The sequence below is a fragment of the Chelonoidis abingdonii genome, chromosome 2, assembly GCF_003597395.2.
Source record: "Chelonoidis abingdonii isolate Lonesome George chromosome 2, CheloAbing_2.0, whole genome shotgun sequence".
Classification (NCBI taxonomy): Eukaryota; Metazoa; Chordata; order Testudines; family Testudinidae; genus Chelonoidis; species Chelonoidis abingdonii.
The window spans coordinates 205,951,227-205,968,082 of NC_133770.1; the positions used below are offsets into that span (position 1 = coordinate 205,951,227).

A 16,856-nucleotide genomic window follows, 5' to 3' on the forward strand; every position below is an offset into this window, starting at 1 on the left:
TGCTAACTAGTTTAGTATAATACTTCTAAGGATTAGAAGAATAAAACTGTATCCTCAGATTTTAAGTCACATTGAAGAAGTTGAAAATTAATCTTTTGAAATACAATTATTATGGCCATTCTTAATTTAGAAAAATCAACTTTTTTCTTGTTTGCTTTCCCTAGGAACTATAGCCAGGTCTCATCAGTCATCAAAATGCAAAGGAATTTAATACAGACTGTGTTTCAGCTGGCACATCGGACATGTTTGGTACCACATCGCACTGGTTTCCTTCAACACTTAAAAGGGAAACCAGTTTTGCCTCAGACTGGATGCAAAGTGGTTTTGGCATTGGGCCCTGGAAAACAGTGTTTCCATGCATCTGCTGCACTCTTTGTCTCAAAGGAAGGAAAGTCACTGGGTGTATTTTCATCTCAACCAGAAGGCACTCACCACAAAGAACAAAAGGAAGAAAACCCTTTGAAACCAACTAGTGATATACCCCAGGGGACGCCTGTAGAATCAAGTTCTTTAGAGCCTGATCCATTACAAGACAAATCAATTAGTCTCTTTCAGAGGTTCAAGAGAACTTTTAAACAGTATGGAAAAGTTATGATTCCACTGCATCTGTTGACTTCCAGTGTATGGTTTGGATCCTTTTACTACGCAGCCATGAAGTAAGTTACTGATTTGTAACAAGGTCATTATTGCTTTTAATCTGAGACAAATATATACAAGAACATCTGCAATGTAGATCTTATTAGTGTCAGAAATTACCCAACTTACTCCATCAACAAAAGGAGTATCCATGTCTTACTAAAGCCCAAGATTGTTAATGAAAGGGAATAGACTTCATATGAATGTGTTGTATATGTACTATTTAACTTGCTACAGTTTGTCTATACAACATACTTTATCTTCATTTGGAAGGAATGTAATTGTCACCAAAATAAAACAATGCACGCATTACAGGTGCCGGCTTCCTGCGGGCCCAGGAGGTGCTCATCCACCCCAGGTGGTCCTCTTCCCCCCGCCACCCTTTCTCCCAAGTCCTCACCCCTACCCTGCCTCTTCCCGCTCATTTCCGTCTCCTCCTCCTTCCCAGCACCTCCTGCCCATTGCAAAACAGCTAATTGCATCGGGCGGGAGGTGCTGGAAGGGAGGGGGGAGGAGTTGATCAGTGGGGCACCCAGCAGATGGGAGGTCGGGGGTGGGGGAGCACCAGCCCTGGAGCACCCACTGAATCAGTGCCTATATTACACATGACCTTACACACAGTGGCATCTGCTTCCAGTCTCTGCTGTGTGGCAAAGATGGTGGCTTGTCCTCCCCTCTCTGAAATAATAGTAAAGGGGAGTGAAATCCGCTGTAGGCCTGACCCGTCTCCCTTCTGGTTTTCCTCCCCTATATGGTAGAAGAAACTTAGGAGCGCTCTCTACTATAGGCCAAACGTTCTATTGAATTTAAATTTGTTTGGAGGGGTGAAATTTGAATGATATAGAGTTCATAGGTTAAAAAATATATATACCATAGTTGCTTTTCAGGCTGTCTCAACCGTAGAGTGTGCCGGTAGGTTCTCACTACTTTAAGTTGAACGGGGTAGGAGGTGGAAGAGGTAGGAGAAAAGATGGTAGCAAGGTGCTTTCTTATCTTTGGTATCTGCTACCTCTTTTTACTCAATCAAGTTCTTTTTACTTTGCCTCTGCCTGTAACACCACCACTAGAAGATACAGGAGTGATCTACTCGCTCAATATCGTTCTTTTTGCCCTTCCTCTCACTTTGGCTTAGAACTTTTTTCTTTGATTCTTCCAAACAAGCATATGCAAAACTCCCTGTATGGTTGCACTGTCCGCTAAGCCAAAAGGCCAGCCATTTCACATGGTACCTTTTTAATGTACAGTAACTCCTCACTTAAAGTCATCCGGTTAACGTTGTTTTGTTGCTGATCAATTAGGGAACATGTTCGTTCAAAGTTGTGCAGTGCTCCCTTATAACATCGTTTGGCAGCCGCTTGCTTTGTCCCCTGCTTGCAGGAAAAGCAGCCTGTTGGAGTTAGCTGACGGGGGCTTGGAACCAGGGTGGACCAGCAGCCCCCCTATCAGCTCCCCTAAGTTCCCTATGCAGCAGCCACTCAGCAGGCTATCAATTACTGGCAGTTCAGCTGTCCCTCCTCACCCGCACTGCCATGTGTTGCTCCTGCCCTCTGCCTTGCCTTGGAGCTGCTTCCAGGAGCCTCCTGCTTGCTGTGTGGGGTGGGGAGGGCACTAATGTCAGGGTGTCCCCCTCCCCCCTGCTTCTGCACCCCAATTACCCCATCTCCCTGGGAGGTGGTAACGACAGGACAAGGCTCAGGATGAGGGAGCTTCCTTGGGAGCAACTGCTGTCTCAACTTGCTGATCTAATTAACAAGGCAGTTTACTTTGAGTGGGATCAGTGTACTTAAAGGGGCAATACGCATTTCTCTTTCTCACACAGGGTTTGTGTCTCTGTCTGCCATGCTATCTCCCCTCCCTCCATTTGTTCTGCCTTGTAGAGTGTGAGGCTACATTAACAACAATCGGTTAACTCTTGAGGACTCAGCCGAAAGCTAGTTCATCATTTAGCACTAAAGCATTCCCTGGGAAATATCCCACCCTCTGACTTCATCACCTCAACCAAGCTTCACAATCATCATCGCGGTCTACAGTATTAAATTGTTTGTTTAAAACATATACTGTGCATGTGTGTATGTTTACATAAATATAAATTAAAAAAAAGTCTTTTTTGTCTGGTGAAAAAAATTTCCCTGGAACCGAACCTAACCCAATATTTACATTATTTTTTATGGGGAAATTGGATTCGCTTAACATCGTTTCACTTAGTCACATTTTTCAGGAACATAACTACAACGTTAAGCGAGGAGTTACTGTAGGTCCCTCCCACCCCCCCATCTTTGTATTCAGAAGGTTTTTGTGAGAGGGACACAAAGCCTTTGTTGAATTCCTTGTTCTTTTACTATCTCCTTTATCTTTAATCCTATAGAAAGTATTGGGAACCAAAGCTTCCAGTTTCAGTAGGTGTTTAGTGATCTAGGCTATGCCCCCATTAGTAGAAACTCTCTGAAGAAAATGTGTCATTTGCTCCTGTTCCTCCCAAGAAACTATTTTTATCACTGAGATTAGTTGTCATCTCTCTCCCCATGCTTCTCCAGAACAATGTGGTGGATGAAAATGTATTGTATTATGATGCTTTGTTTCTGAGGTTTTATTTAAACTAATCCTTTTCTTTTTTTGGACCCTCACGAAAGCACTGGGAGTGTCAGGTGTGCATGGAGTATGCAGCACTTGCTAATATACTGAAGTCCTTATTTGCAGTGCCCATACTATTTCAGGTCTGGACATCATTTGGACAGGCTTCCAGACATACACACTTGTTTGAATATGAGCTCTGGATACCATCAGTCACCCCTGCTTTCTCTTTTTTATTTTTTTTCTTGTTAGTATCTGTACATCTTGTAATAAAACTAATGTATCAACGCTCCACCACATCTACTCTCATCTAGCCACACTAGATCTCATGTGAAATTGCTGAAGACTTACAGTGGTGTGTTTTTGTTTTAGAAACTCTCCTTGATTGAAATAAGCAATATTCATGTCAGCTACAAGATCAGTTTAGATTAGAGGGGAGATTTTATTAGTCTGTGACTTTTGTTGAATTGGAGTAACTGTTTATCTCTGGACTGTGCATGTTGCATATTTAATAATAGAAGACATGAAACAATGATAGCTTATGGCTGGAAGGATGGGCCTTTGACGTCAGAATGCATTATGACTCAAGTGTTTGTTTTAGTTACTCTAACCAGCTGGCATAATTGCCCTTTCTAGGCGCTATAGATCCAAGTGTCATTCTAAATTTAGCCCATCTCAGAGTAATAAAGGTCCCAAGCTATTAAAATATTTTGCTTTGGATGGATCTAAGTTGATGCTCACATCCAGACGTTTTTAAACTGAGTAAAGTTTAGCTAGTTTGTCTGAGTCTTTAGTTAGCAGTTAAAACACAAGTTTGACAAATGGACACAAATGAAAACATTTAATTAGAAACTAGTGAGAAGCAGAGCCTCAATATATCATACTAGAAAAGCAGCACTGTCTTGAGGTGAAAAGTAAGTTGGATCATGAATAATAGTTACAGAAAGCTAAATTATCCAAGTCTGAAATTATCAACAAATTTAAAAGGGGCAGTGTCAACATATTTAGGCCCATCTTATTTTTCTAATCTGAGTCTTGTAATACTTAGTAGTTAACATTTTAATCTTTAACGCTATAAAAAGGCACTTTGTTTTCTAGAGCAACAGTTGTACTGTATTTATTTCTGCTGATACTGATATCCTGAGATGAAACTCAGTGTTGCTTTCAAGTGTTCATCAGTGAGCCTTGACCTTGACACAGATTTGTTAATCTTCATGGAAGAAAAAAACTGTTCACATATATATGTATTTCCAAACATTACCATAATCCTTGCGGAAGCAGAGAATAACATGGGAAATCATTCTTGCGAAAGAAACCTGTAGAAATCTGGAATTTGAACATCTGTATACGTCTGCTTCAAAATGGTGCCACACTGAAGCTCCACTAACTCCGTCTGCATTTCCTCTGCAACATTGTCAATTTCAACAGCAAATAGTGTGGAAAAAAGTTGAAAATGTGGTTCAAGGGCCTAGAAATCTTTAAACCACACATCAGACTGTTTGTGTAAGTTAGAAATGATCTCTGCATATTCTTTCAAGGATTTGGGTTCAGCTTTTCCTAAGGAATTCAGAGTTGAGAAATGGACCAAATTGCCAGCAGTCAGCTGTTTCCCCTACAAAGTAAGCTTGACTTTGAATGACTTAACACTGTCATACATCTGTGTTATCACCTGTTTTCTACTCTGAAGTTTCAGGTTCAGTGCATTCAGGTGATCAGTTACATCTGTTTTAAAAAAGCAAGGTTACAGATAAAAGTGCAATCAGCAAGCTGTGGAACCTCCTTGTTTTTCATTTTCATGAAGGAATCAATCCCCTCTCTAAGTGCAAAATTCGCTTCAAAACACTTCCACAACTCAGCCATCTAACTTGAGTGCGATACAGAAGTTCCCCATATTCATTGTCCATACTTGCTAGAAAAGAAGTGAACTGTCTGTGTGATTCAGCCCTCGTGCACGTATAAAATTAATAGTTTTAACAACTACATCCGTAACTTCCTTCATTTGTAGACTTTTACTGCACAGGGCTTCTTGGTGCAAAATACAATGTATACTGGTGAAGCGACAGGAAGTAACTGGGGAAGGGGCACAGGGAGCATGGTGGGCCACAGGGAAGAGCTCCATGGGCCGCATGTTTGAGACCTCTGTTTAGATCAGTATGACTTTGTCTTTGCGCCAGTTTGTCTACTTACCTCCAAATATACTAAATAGGGACAGATGCAGTTTAATTAAGTAGTAGCTCAAACCATCAGGTAGAATTTATTACTTTTCATTTCTCAAAATAAAGTAAAAATCTTGTTTGTTTACATGTAATACAAACTTACCAGAAAATCTGTTTAAAAACAAGCATGTTGCTTAGAGTAGTAATGCTGTGCTGAATGTTTTCATGATCCTTTCAAACATAATCCTGTTTTTATATATAACTTCTTTTCTTTGATAGAGGAGTGAATGTTGTTCCTTTCCTAGAGTTCATTGGGGTACCAGAAAGCATTGTAAGCATTCTGAAAAACTCTCAGAGTGGATATGCACTAACTGCGTATGCAATGTATAAGGTAGGTACCATTATAGTTAATTGGTTCTGACGTTGCCCAGTGATCTAAACAATTCTCTTATTTCCCTTAGATCAGAAAGAATTAGATCTGTTCTCCCTCTTAATAGTTTAGACATTTTTAAATGAATGTTTTAAACCTAAATATTCACGTTACTCAAGTTAAAAGGGTCATAGTGTTTTTAAGCACCTTTGCATCTCTATAAAATACTCCTGAACTGTTTTGTTTGTTGTTGAATAAAAGTGTTCTCTAAAAGTGGTGACAATCCAGCGTAATATCTCTGTTTTCCCACTACGTAACTCACAGAGCTAGAGAGTGACAGTTTAAATGCTTTGAGTTCTTCAGGTGACAGTGCATTTTTGTTTTCCTACTGAATGTTTTTATTTAGTGCTTATGCTTTCATCACTCACTCAGTTGGGATTTCATTGTCCGATTGTCCTAATACAGTACTTTAAAGATCAGATTTTGGGTATTTTTTTCTGGGTTTAGATCTGCATAATCTGTTTTTATGGTGCTTTGAACATGTACAAGAGCTAAGTATTAACATCTTTATTTACAATACATTGTCCTTTTGTTGTGCGAACATCTGATTTGTTTTAATGCATTTTACTAGTTATGTAGCTAACTTTTGTCCTAAGTAAAGGGATGATGAAGTAAAAGCACAGACACGTGCCAGTTTAAGCAGTTTAGTATACTGGTGCCTATAGGTAGTCAATGGATGTATGCATTTAAAATATAAAGATTTTATAATAGATACAACCTATTCTTGGATTGGTATATAGTGCATATGTGTACTATTTTCAGATTGGCCGTGCCAAGTATATGTACATTTCTTGCTTTGAGTCCAATCCTGCTCCCATTGAAATGGAGGGAAGTAGGATCAAGCCTGATGTAAATGTAAGGGCTACATTTTCAGAAATACTCATCTCCTATCTAGGTCCATAAATGCACATGACATTTTCAAAACAATGAGAGCTGCTAGGTGCTATTTTCTTCTGAAAATCTGGCCCTGTAACTACTCAGAGTTGACTTAATGTTTAACATCAGGTGGTGTCTTGAGGCCATCCACATCCAGGCCCCATTTTGCTAGTCACTTGTGCAGACATATTTAAAAAATAATTCCTGCCCCCAAAGAATTCATAATCTAAAATCATGTGCTAGTAATCTTTTTTTCTCAGGGTCTTTGCTTTTTGGAAGAGAATATTCATTTGACCAACTTTATCTCTTTTTCTTTTGCATTTCCTGCCTCCTCTGTAGCTGCTCACATTGTGGGGTAACTGCCAGATTCTCCCAGTAGTCTTCATTTTTGGATATTGGGATAACATTTCCCTGTAAAGTAAATACCCTTTTTAATAAGAAGGTTTCTTTTAACCATTAGCTGGAGGCTAGGTGTCCTAGAATCCCAGAAGATAGTATAGAATGTGTAAGTATTCAATGAATTTTCTAACAATTTTTATAAATAGTTGCCACTGTTTTTTGATAATTCTAGTCAGTAAGTAGAAGTTCCTTTTAATTATACGTAATCAAGGGCCTGGTTTGATGCAGACTAGGATTGAATCTGCTTTGTTGCTAGAAAACAGTAGAAAATACAGTTTCAGTTCAATAGTAACTTATCTTTGCTATTGTAAACTTTATGAAAAATGAATTGGCATTTAGTCTTACATCACCTTTTACATTTTCGGTTTTTGGTGTTTCCTTGTAATGAAACAGATTCTTTCAGTCTTGCGTTGCATACTGAGTTATCAAATCATCCTGGTGGCTGCTCACCATTTGCTTTTTTATTTTTGTTTTGTTTAAATGGTATTTAAAATATTTGTAGGAACTTGCTCTTTTGTTACAGGGTGCAGTGACTGTCAATAACATGACAGTTTATGACTTCTTAGGTTTTCTGTTTGGGAGTATCTGTCTTATTCCACGCCAGCATCTAGCCTGTAGTAAAAGTGACTGGCCTTCAGGTCTTATAGCATTGTTTAGTGTTTTCCAACAAGGAGCAATTAAGCAAAGTGAGATTATTCTAAAGTGAGAGACAGATGCAGAGAGTATTTATAAGTAGCTAAAGAGCTGCCAAACCTTCAGCCCTTGCAGAATTAGGAATTAGTATTTGTCCTCCCACTTTTATTTCATGATGATATGTCATTATATGGAGATCAGAGCTGGGAACAAAGATTTGGGTAGGAGAAGAAAAGGAGCAATAAAGGATGAGAGATTAGACAGCACGATCCAGAGGGTTCATTTAGACCTTGTTTTCACTAGAGGTTTGTCTACACTAGTACTTTTGTCAGTAAAACTTTTCTGTCAGAGGTGTGAAAAAACACACCTCTGACCGAAAGAAGTTTCACCAACAAAGCACTGGTGTGGACAGCACTGTGTCGGCTGGAGATGCTCTCCATAGCTACCGTCGCTTGTTAGAGGTGGTTTAACTATGCCAGTGGGAGAGCTCTCTATGCTGGTGGAAGAGAGTAGCTACATGGAAGACCTTACAGCGGTGCATCTGCAGTAGACATAGCCTAGAAAAAAGGGTACTAATGTGGTAAAATCGTGCTGTGGACAAGGCCATTTGTGGTTTTCACGCTTGTTAGCTGATCGAGAGGTTAATGAGAACTACTTGTCTACAGCAGGATTTTACCACGTGTTCGCTAACACATGGTAAAAAGGCCACCTTTTTTTTCCTAATGTGGATGCTCCCTTAGCCACTGCAAATCCAGTCTGCATTTCTTTAACGTATATAGTTTTTTAAACTTCTCATTTTTTCAGTTGTCACCTCCTCTCCCCCCCCCCCCCCCCAAAATCACACTTTTCTCGATCTGCATGATCAAAATAAAGTATTACACTGGTACATACTATTTAAGAAATTAACCTACAAACCTTCTGGTTTTATGCACGAAGACACAATCACTTTGTTACCTGGATGGGAGACTTCTAAAGAACCTCTAGGGCCTAACTGAAGAAGTAGTATTCATTATTTAGTATATGTAATTCAGGCAAAATGCTCATGTCATGGTGCATATTGGTATGTAATAAAGAGGCACTGTGCTTTTGCAGGAGATGGAAAAGGGAATTCCTGATCACTTGCAGTCAGCAAAGATCCTGTGGTACTTTGCATTTAAAAAAGTTAGGTTAGGGGCAAACTCATTGCGATGTTAAACAGCTGCTGCATTTCATCCCAGAAGTGATACATCTCAGGGGTACATGAAGTTATGCCTAGTTGGCAATCTCTCTTCAAACCTGTAATACTTGGGATACTTCAAATGAAAGTGTGTGTGTGTATGAGAGAGAGAGAGCGCCTTTCTGAAGAATTCACTTCAGAATAGTTTAATTTATTTCCTTTAACTTGGAGCTCCTTTTTTTAAAAGTTGGAGTTGGCCAATATAAGTTTTTTATAAAAAAAAAAAAAAAAAAAAAGAGAGATTTTCTAAAGAATATCCTTAGCCCATTTATGCACAATTTTGATAGTTTTTTGGTTTCCTTTAAGATTGCAACTCCTGCCAGATACACGGTAACTTTAGGAGGAACATCCATTACTGTCAAGTATCTTCGTAAGCATGGCTACATGTCCACACCTCCTCCGGTAACAGAATACCTGCAGGATAGAATGGAAGAAACAAAAGAGCGTCTCTCAGGGAAAATGGAGGAAACCAGGGACATGATCAGTGAGAAAATGGAGGAAACAAAGGATAGAATAACAGAGAAGATGGAAGAAACAAAGGATAGAATAACAGAAAAAATACAAGAAACCAAAGATAAAGTTTCATTTAAGAAAAGAAAAGAATAAGAAAATGCTCAGCTTAGGTTGTACAAAAAATTATGCAATTTAACCCTTTGGAGCATCCTGATATGGACTTTCTGCTGAGCTTTCATTTGGCTGGCTGGAGAATATCCGTGTTCTAAGGAGTAAAGATTTCTGTAAATTCTTAAATGCTAAGGTTCTTTCTAAAAGAAAAAAAATCTGTCTTATGAAAGAAAATGAATCTAGTATTAAAAATCCATATGTGCATTGGCAACAGTGGTGGTCAGTTTTTGGTAAGTCAAGATGCTTCTCTAAGATCCACAATATTATTCTGGTCGTCAGCTGGGAACCACCATTGTGTCAGACTGGTTCCTCCATTCCTTGGGAATACAGATTTCTTTTTCAGAGAAAGGATGTCTTTTTCAGTCACATATAACATACGCACTGATCTCTCTCTAACCACTGCCATCTCAATTCTGAGACAAACCCTTTGTGCTGGTGGTGCAAGTGAATGAACTAATGGGCCAGATCCTTAGCTAGTGTAAAATGCCGTAACCACACTGACTTCAGTTGAGTTACAACAGCTTACACCAGCTGGGGAGCTGGATCTTTGTTTTTAAAAATGGTGTCTTGAAACTTTCAAAGGCCTTTCAACTGAAAATTATAGTAAGATGAGTTAATTACAGTAGCCAGGTATTCATTTATACTTTTTGTTTTTATATAATGTTGAATTACAATTGAGAATGTTATAGGATTGAACTAAAATGTACTGACTGTAACTGCATATGGACTAAAGCATAACTGGTTCACTTTCAACCAGAATGATGCTGTAATTTGCTGACAGTGTTCTGCTTTGTACTAGCTTGCAATAATAAACATTAAAGGGAGATAAGTCTGCACTTACTGATGGCATATAGTGATAATTTTTTAAAATATAGTGGTGGGCCCAAATGTTGCTCACTTACATGAGAATTTTCACTGATGTCAATAGGACTGATAACATGCAATAAGCAGGAATCCTATCAGACACTTAAAACAAGTTTCCTCCACACACTCTTCTGGTTTTAGATTAACCTAAAAATGTTAACTGGAGTAAAGGTTTATGCACTGTTCCTGAACACCATACAAGATCTCTGGCTGAAACTATAGACCATCTGACTACCAAGGCACCATCGTTTCATGACTCATTTTGGCCAAAATCCATATGGAAACAGGAGAGGAGAGTGAATTCTTTCTGTTTGGTGTGGGCTTCCCATTTCTTTTACAAATATCACTTTGCAGCAAGAAGATGGCCTCCGCTACTTGTTTCACAAAGGTTTATTTTAGGGGGAGAAGAAAAGAGAGCAATGTTGGAGGATTGATTGGGGGTCAAGAAGTGAAGAGCAGCTCCAGTTTAATCGAATGTCCGCTCTCTTTTGCTTTGTTTTATGGTTTTAGTCAAATAAAAGAATTCAGGCTGATAGAAATCATGACCGCAGTGTTTACAAACACATTCAGCCATTGTCTGTGTCTGCTTAGAGTATAATTAAACCTTTTTTTTTGCCAGGGCAAGGCAAAATGGAGTAGTCAGCTTCCCCTAGAATAACAGCGGGAACAGAACCTATTTATGACAATGTTATTTGATAGGAACAGTGTCCCAGCCTGGCCATGAAGGTAGACTCCCAAGTGGCAGAAAACCCAGGCATCATAAACTTTTTCAGTACAGGCCACATTGACATCCATAAATGAACCTCTCTTCCACCAGGGCCTGCATAACAATGGAGTAGGATCTGCTATAGTTATGTCCTTTTTGAAGAGGGCAAAGTGTGGCTACGTGAGTCCCATCAGTGTCCCCAGCACAGCTTGGGACTCCATTCTCAAAACCAGCAATTGCATCTGGGATACTGTTTTTGTCGTCCATCTGTGGGTAAATCAGGTGCCTAATTGCGACAGAAACCTCTGCCACCACTTTATCCACAGTTGATTTTTCAAACACCAGACTGATTAGCAGTGACCTTGTAGCAGTCTGGCGTAGCACATTTCCTGCGGCGTATAGCGATCTGCTTCTGGAGTGGCATGTTGGCTCTCATGCATTTGCTGATGCTGGAAGCTAGGAGTAAGTGGCTCAGAGCTCCAGGAATGTAGCTTTTATCACTAAAAGTTATGAAGCCATTTTTTGGTCATCCCATGTCTGCATGACTGTGTGAGCCCACCAGTCTGTGCTTATGGCCCTGCTCCAGAAGAAGGAGCAGTCTATATAAGGGCCACCAGCATCTATACCCTGAGTGGCATCAGCCAGTTGGAGGCTGCCATGCCTGTATCATTATCCACTTCAGCCAACAGGTGCCTTTGGTAGGTCAGAAAACACTGCTGAAATGTCCACCAGTGCTTCATGGAGGCACTGCCTGCTCCCTGAAACAGGCATGAAAGCCCAAGCCAAACAAGTTCTTCAAATGGTTTTGCTCCATGTTGCTGGCTTTAGGGTCTGAAAATGTGCAGACCCAAAAGATGACATGGCAGCGTGTGTTGATGGGCTGTGACAACGTCCAGCAAAGTGCCATGGGCTAGACGAGGGGTGACCAACCTGTGGCTTGGGAGCCACATGCCTCGTCAGAAGTTAATAGGCAGCTTCTTGTATAAGCAAGTACCAACTCTGGAACTGGAACTTGAAGCACCAGCTTTCCAATGTGCTGTGGGTGCTCACTGCTCTGCCACAGGCCCTGCCCCTACTCTAACCCTTCCTGCCCTCCTGAGCCAGCTGTGCCCTCATTCCTACGCTTTTACCTCCCAGAGCCTCCTGCATGCCATGAAACAGCTGATTGATTGGGCAGTGTGGGCAGGCACTGATCGGTGTGGCTGCTGGTGTGTGGAAGGTGGCTGCTGACATATTACTGAGGCTCTTTGGCAATGTACGTTGGTAAATTATGGCTCCTCAGGCTCAGGTTGGCCACCCTGAGCTAGCCAGTCAAGTTTTCCCACAATGCACCATGAATATGGCTAGCACAGCTGCAGCTGGAGAGGGTGCTAGGAAGCCTGGGTAGGCTGGTTTAACTCAGCTCTGCATAGTGTAGCCAGGTGAGTGTGGGAGTGAGAGCTGGGTCCAGTCATTCTAAACAGAGGGTCAGTATGCAGTATGGACGCTAAAGGCCAGGCTTACAACCATCAAGCCTGTGGCCTTAAGAAGTACCACAGACCTTGGGTTTACATTGCAGTGTACACATACCATTAGGGCTTGAGCTTGCCCCAGTTGAAGTCAATGGCAAAGCACTCATTAAGCATGCAGGATGAAACCCTTATGCTCTGCTTCAGTTTCACCAGCTATATAAAGGTGACAAATAGTATCTACCTCACAGGGGCTGTGTGAGGCATATACTGTGCCCCAAAGATCTGAAGTGCTATGGCCATGCTTCAGTTTATTAAAAATTAAATTGTCACTGAACAGCGTAATTGCTGGTCATAATTTAATTATGTACTTAAAAAAAAAACAAAAAAAAAAACCTGCATTCCAGCTTTCCTCCCACTCACGCCTTTATAAAAATGGACTCAGCAATGGTATAACACAGGTCACGCCTGCCAAAAACAGCCATGTGAGCCGATTTTAATGGCAGCGTGCCATAAAATCTGGCCCAGCCCGCTCTTCTCTGCACTCCTCCCCACCACCCTACAGGTGCAGGGGGCAGAAGCATAAGGGTGTGCCTAGGCAACCCTGCCAAATCATCCCACTCTTCTAGCACGGCAAGGCTGCGGTGTCCGCGCTCCTGGCCAAGCACGGCCGCAAGCGCAGCAAGCCCCCGCCTCCCCTGGAGTTTTGCTGCTGCGCACACGCCAACAACGCTCAGGGGTCGGGGCTGCGCTGCCACAGGGCAGTGTTGGCTCTGCAGGGAGTCAGACATGCACCCCACCACACTCTGAGCCTGCCCGCACGGGCAGGCATGTCTGGCTCTGCACGGAGCAGAACATGCTGCTAGGAGCCTCATGGTAAGGGTCCATGGGCCAGGAGGTGGGATGCGGGGGGGGGGGGCAGTCGGGACCAGGAGCGGGGCGGGGGTGTTGGGTAGCAGGTGGGATCCCAAGTGGGGTGGTTAGGGGCAGGGGGGGTCTCTGGAGGGGGCATTCAGGGAGCGGGGGCAGGGTTGGATGAGGCATGGGAGTCCCAGAGTCTGCAGAGAAGATGCAGGGGCAGGACCTTGGGGAAGGGGTGGAATAGGGGCACACTCCCACACACACACACACCCAGCCCTCTGCCCTGAGCCCCGCAGCCCTGCACTCACCCCAGGCCCCTGCCCTGAGCTCTGTTCCCCCCCTTATACACCCCAGCCCTCTGCTTGACTCCACCCGCCCCCCCACGACCTCAGTCCTGACTCTGACACCCCTACACATACCCAGCCCCTCCCTCCCTGACACCTGCACCCCCTTCACATGCCCCCAGCCCTCTGCCTTGACTCTTGCAACCCCCCACATCCCCACCCCACCCCGAGCCAAATGGGAGCTCCTGCATTAACACACACACACCCCCCACATTCCCACCTGCAACCCTCACACCAAATGGGAACTGCCCAGGAAAGCAGGGGTAGCTCCAGGCCCCAGCACGCCAAACGCGTGCTTGGGGCACCATGCTGCGGGGGCACTCTGCTGGTCAGCTGGCAGGCAGCTCCTGCCTCGCAGGCGGGAGGTCCACCGGAGCCGCGGGACCGCCGACCGGCAGAGCGCCCCCCGCAGCATGCTGCCGTGCTTGGGGCGGCAAAATATCTAGAGCCGTCCCTGCAGGTAAGTGCCCCACACCCAAACCTCCTGCCCCAACCCTGAGCCCCCTCCCTCATTCTAGCTCTTGGCCCAACCCTTCACCCTCCAGCCCTGTGCTCAGTGCACTCCCACCCTCAGCTCAGTGCAGAGAGAGGAAGAGAATGGGCCAGAACCAGGAAGAAGGTAGGTACCCACTGTATGTGGGCAGGGCCGGGACCCCAGACCGCCAGCAGGCTGAGCGGATCCGGCAGCCAGGATCCCAGTTGGCAGGAGCTGGTGGATGGAACCCATGAGCGGCAGTGGGCTGCGCAGCTCAGCCCACTGCTGGTCTGGGGTTCTGGCTGCCAGACCCTTGCCAGCTGGGGTCTCAGCTGCAGGCCCCGCTCAGCCTGCTGCCGGCCTAGGTGAACGGAACCCCAAACCAGCCGCAGACTGAGCAGGCTGGCAGCATAAGATCAACATTTTAATTTAATTTTAAATGAAGCTTCTTACATTTTGAAAACCTAGTTTTACAACACTAGTTTAGGTATATAATATATAGACTTATAGAGAGAGACTTTCTAAAAAACATTAAAATGTATTACCAGCACGTGAAACCTTAAATTGGAATGAATAAATGAAGACTTGGAACACCGCTTCTGAAAGGATGCCAACCCCTGGTATAACACTATCATTGTGATGCACATTAACTGGATTAAGACCTGTCTAACTGACAGCTCTCAAAATTAGTCATCAGTAAGGCAGCACCAGTGACTGACAGTGTTTCTGGTGGGATACAACCAAGTTTGGTAGCAGACCTGCCAGTGCTAGGCAGTGATCTGGAAGTAAATATAAAATTACCGCTGACAAAAGTTGTGGCTGACACAAAGAAGTGTAAGGAGCAGGAATGTAGACAGAGCCAGCTAGAGCATGTGCTAAGCTAGGCACATTCAAACAATGTTTTTTTTTAAAAAGCCAAATGAGAAGTTTAGGAACATGTAATGCTGCCCGTACCTATGGATGGTGGGGGCAGAGACTATCATGGAATGTGGTGATTAGATCTAGGGGGTCATAGTAGACAAGCAACAATGTGTGCACCCAGGATTATGCTGTTGCAAACGGGTCTAATGAAATCCATGAATGGATACATAGAGGAGTCGTGAACTAGTGTAGAAAAGTGATTTTTTACCTGCCTATATGGTTTTAGTTAGACAGATGCTAGACTACTGTTAAAAAAAAAAAAGATGGAAAAATTGGAGATCTGTTTTCCTGGGGAGGGCATCGCAGCAGTTGACCTGTTTGCTACAAAGACAACAAGAACTGTTGGTCTCAGTTTTTCTCTCAGAGTGGCTTCTGTGCTGGCTGATTGCCCAATGCCTTTGTATTGAAATGGTGATAAGGCCTACTGTATATCTTGCCCCAAATTCCATTGATCCTGCAGCTCATCTTCAAAGTAAGCAGGATCACACCAAGATGCTTCTAATTACCTGGGCTTGGTCAACACTATTCAGAACTTTGTAGCTTCCTACAAGCTCATGCAGCTCTGCTCTCACAGCATCATGGGTCACTCCTACATCCAGACCCCAACAGCCTATGCTAACCAACTAGGGCCACCTTTAGTTTAAGTGGAAGCATCTTTTTACTTTGGGCTTCTGTTCAAGGGACTCAGCCTATGAGAGCGAGTAGCAAGGATGTTTTGGAACAGTTCCAGTGTCTGAAATTGTCTGGCCTTTTGTTAAGGGTTACCTGGCATCCATTTCTGCCATTCACACCCTTGTTCAAGACAGAACAGTGTTTCTCAAGGGAACTACTCACCTGTATCCACCTGCAAAAGCATAAGTTCCACTTTGGGAGCTTAATAGTGTTAGCTGCTTTCATGGGCCACCCAACTGAACTTTCTGGCTACTTGCTCCTGGTGATATATTTTCTCAGATGATGACCGTTCCTATTGCCATCACATCTTGGGGTTTTTTAAGGACAAGGTAGCTTTGGGGCCTCACCCAAAGTTTTTAAATTAAGAGGTGTCAGGCTTCCACTTCAAGCAGACAGTGTACCCAGCCGTGTTCTTTCTGAAAGTGCAGGCTGGTCAGCAAGAAGAGTATTTACATACCTTGGATGTAAGAAGGGCATTGCCCATTCATGTGAAGTCCTTTAGCCAGCCTCTTTGACTTTTATGTGGGTAGGCTGAAGGGTCAGGCAGGCTCTAGATCAGTGATTCTCAATCTATTTACCATTGTGGGCTGCATATGCAGCTCTCTTTGTTATGTGGGTCGCATCCATGCAATACATATACTAGCTGTATGGCCCTGAGAATGTCACATGGGTCGCAGCTGTGTTCTGAATTGGGCTGCAAGCAGCCCACAGATTGAGACCCACTGCTCCAGATGGACCTTATCCTGTATTACCACGGCTTATGGTTTGGCCAATACACCACCTCTGTCATGTCTTTCTGCACCATTGAAGAGCACTCAAGCAATGTATATAGCTTTTCTGAATGATGTACCTACCCTGTACATTTTCAGGGCTGCTACTTGGTCCTCCATAATGCAGTGGCATAATGCTGAATGAATGGAACAGCTTCAAGGGAAGATGCGAACTTTGGCAAGGTCATATTTCAGTCACTGTTTAAACAGCCTCCAAGTCCCATTGCCTACAATGCTGCTTGTGACTCACCTGA

At 43.2% G+C, this 16,856-nt stretch overlaps 1 protein-coding gene across 4 annotated transcripts in view; it reads left to right on the top strand.

The window, feature by feature from the left end:
* Positions 1-10,381, top strand: part of FAM210A (family with sequence similarity 210 member A) — a 55,440-nt gene extending 45,059 nt beyond the window's left edge. For all 4 annotated transcript variants that reach the window (XM_075062926.1, XM_075062924.1, XM_032792020.2 and 1 more), the window contains 3 exons: positions 165-656; positions 5,643-5,754; positions 9,224-10,381. In XM_075062926.1, the coding sequence (XP_074919027.1) occupies positions 196-656; positions 5,643-5,754; positions 9,224-9,523 (873 nt within the window). In that variant the 5' untranslated portion in view covers positions 165-195 and the 3' untranslated portion in view covers positions 9,524-10,381. The remainder of the gene's footprint in view (positions 1-164; positions 657-5,642; positions 5,755-9,223) is intronic.
* The last annotated feature ends 6,475 nt before the right edge of the window (positions 10,382-16,856 follow it).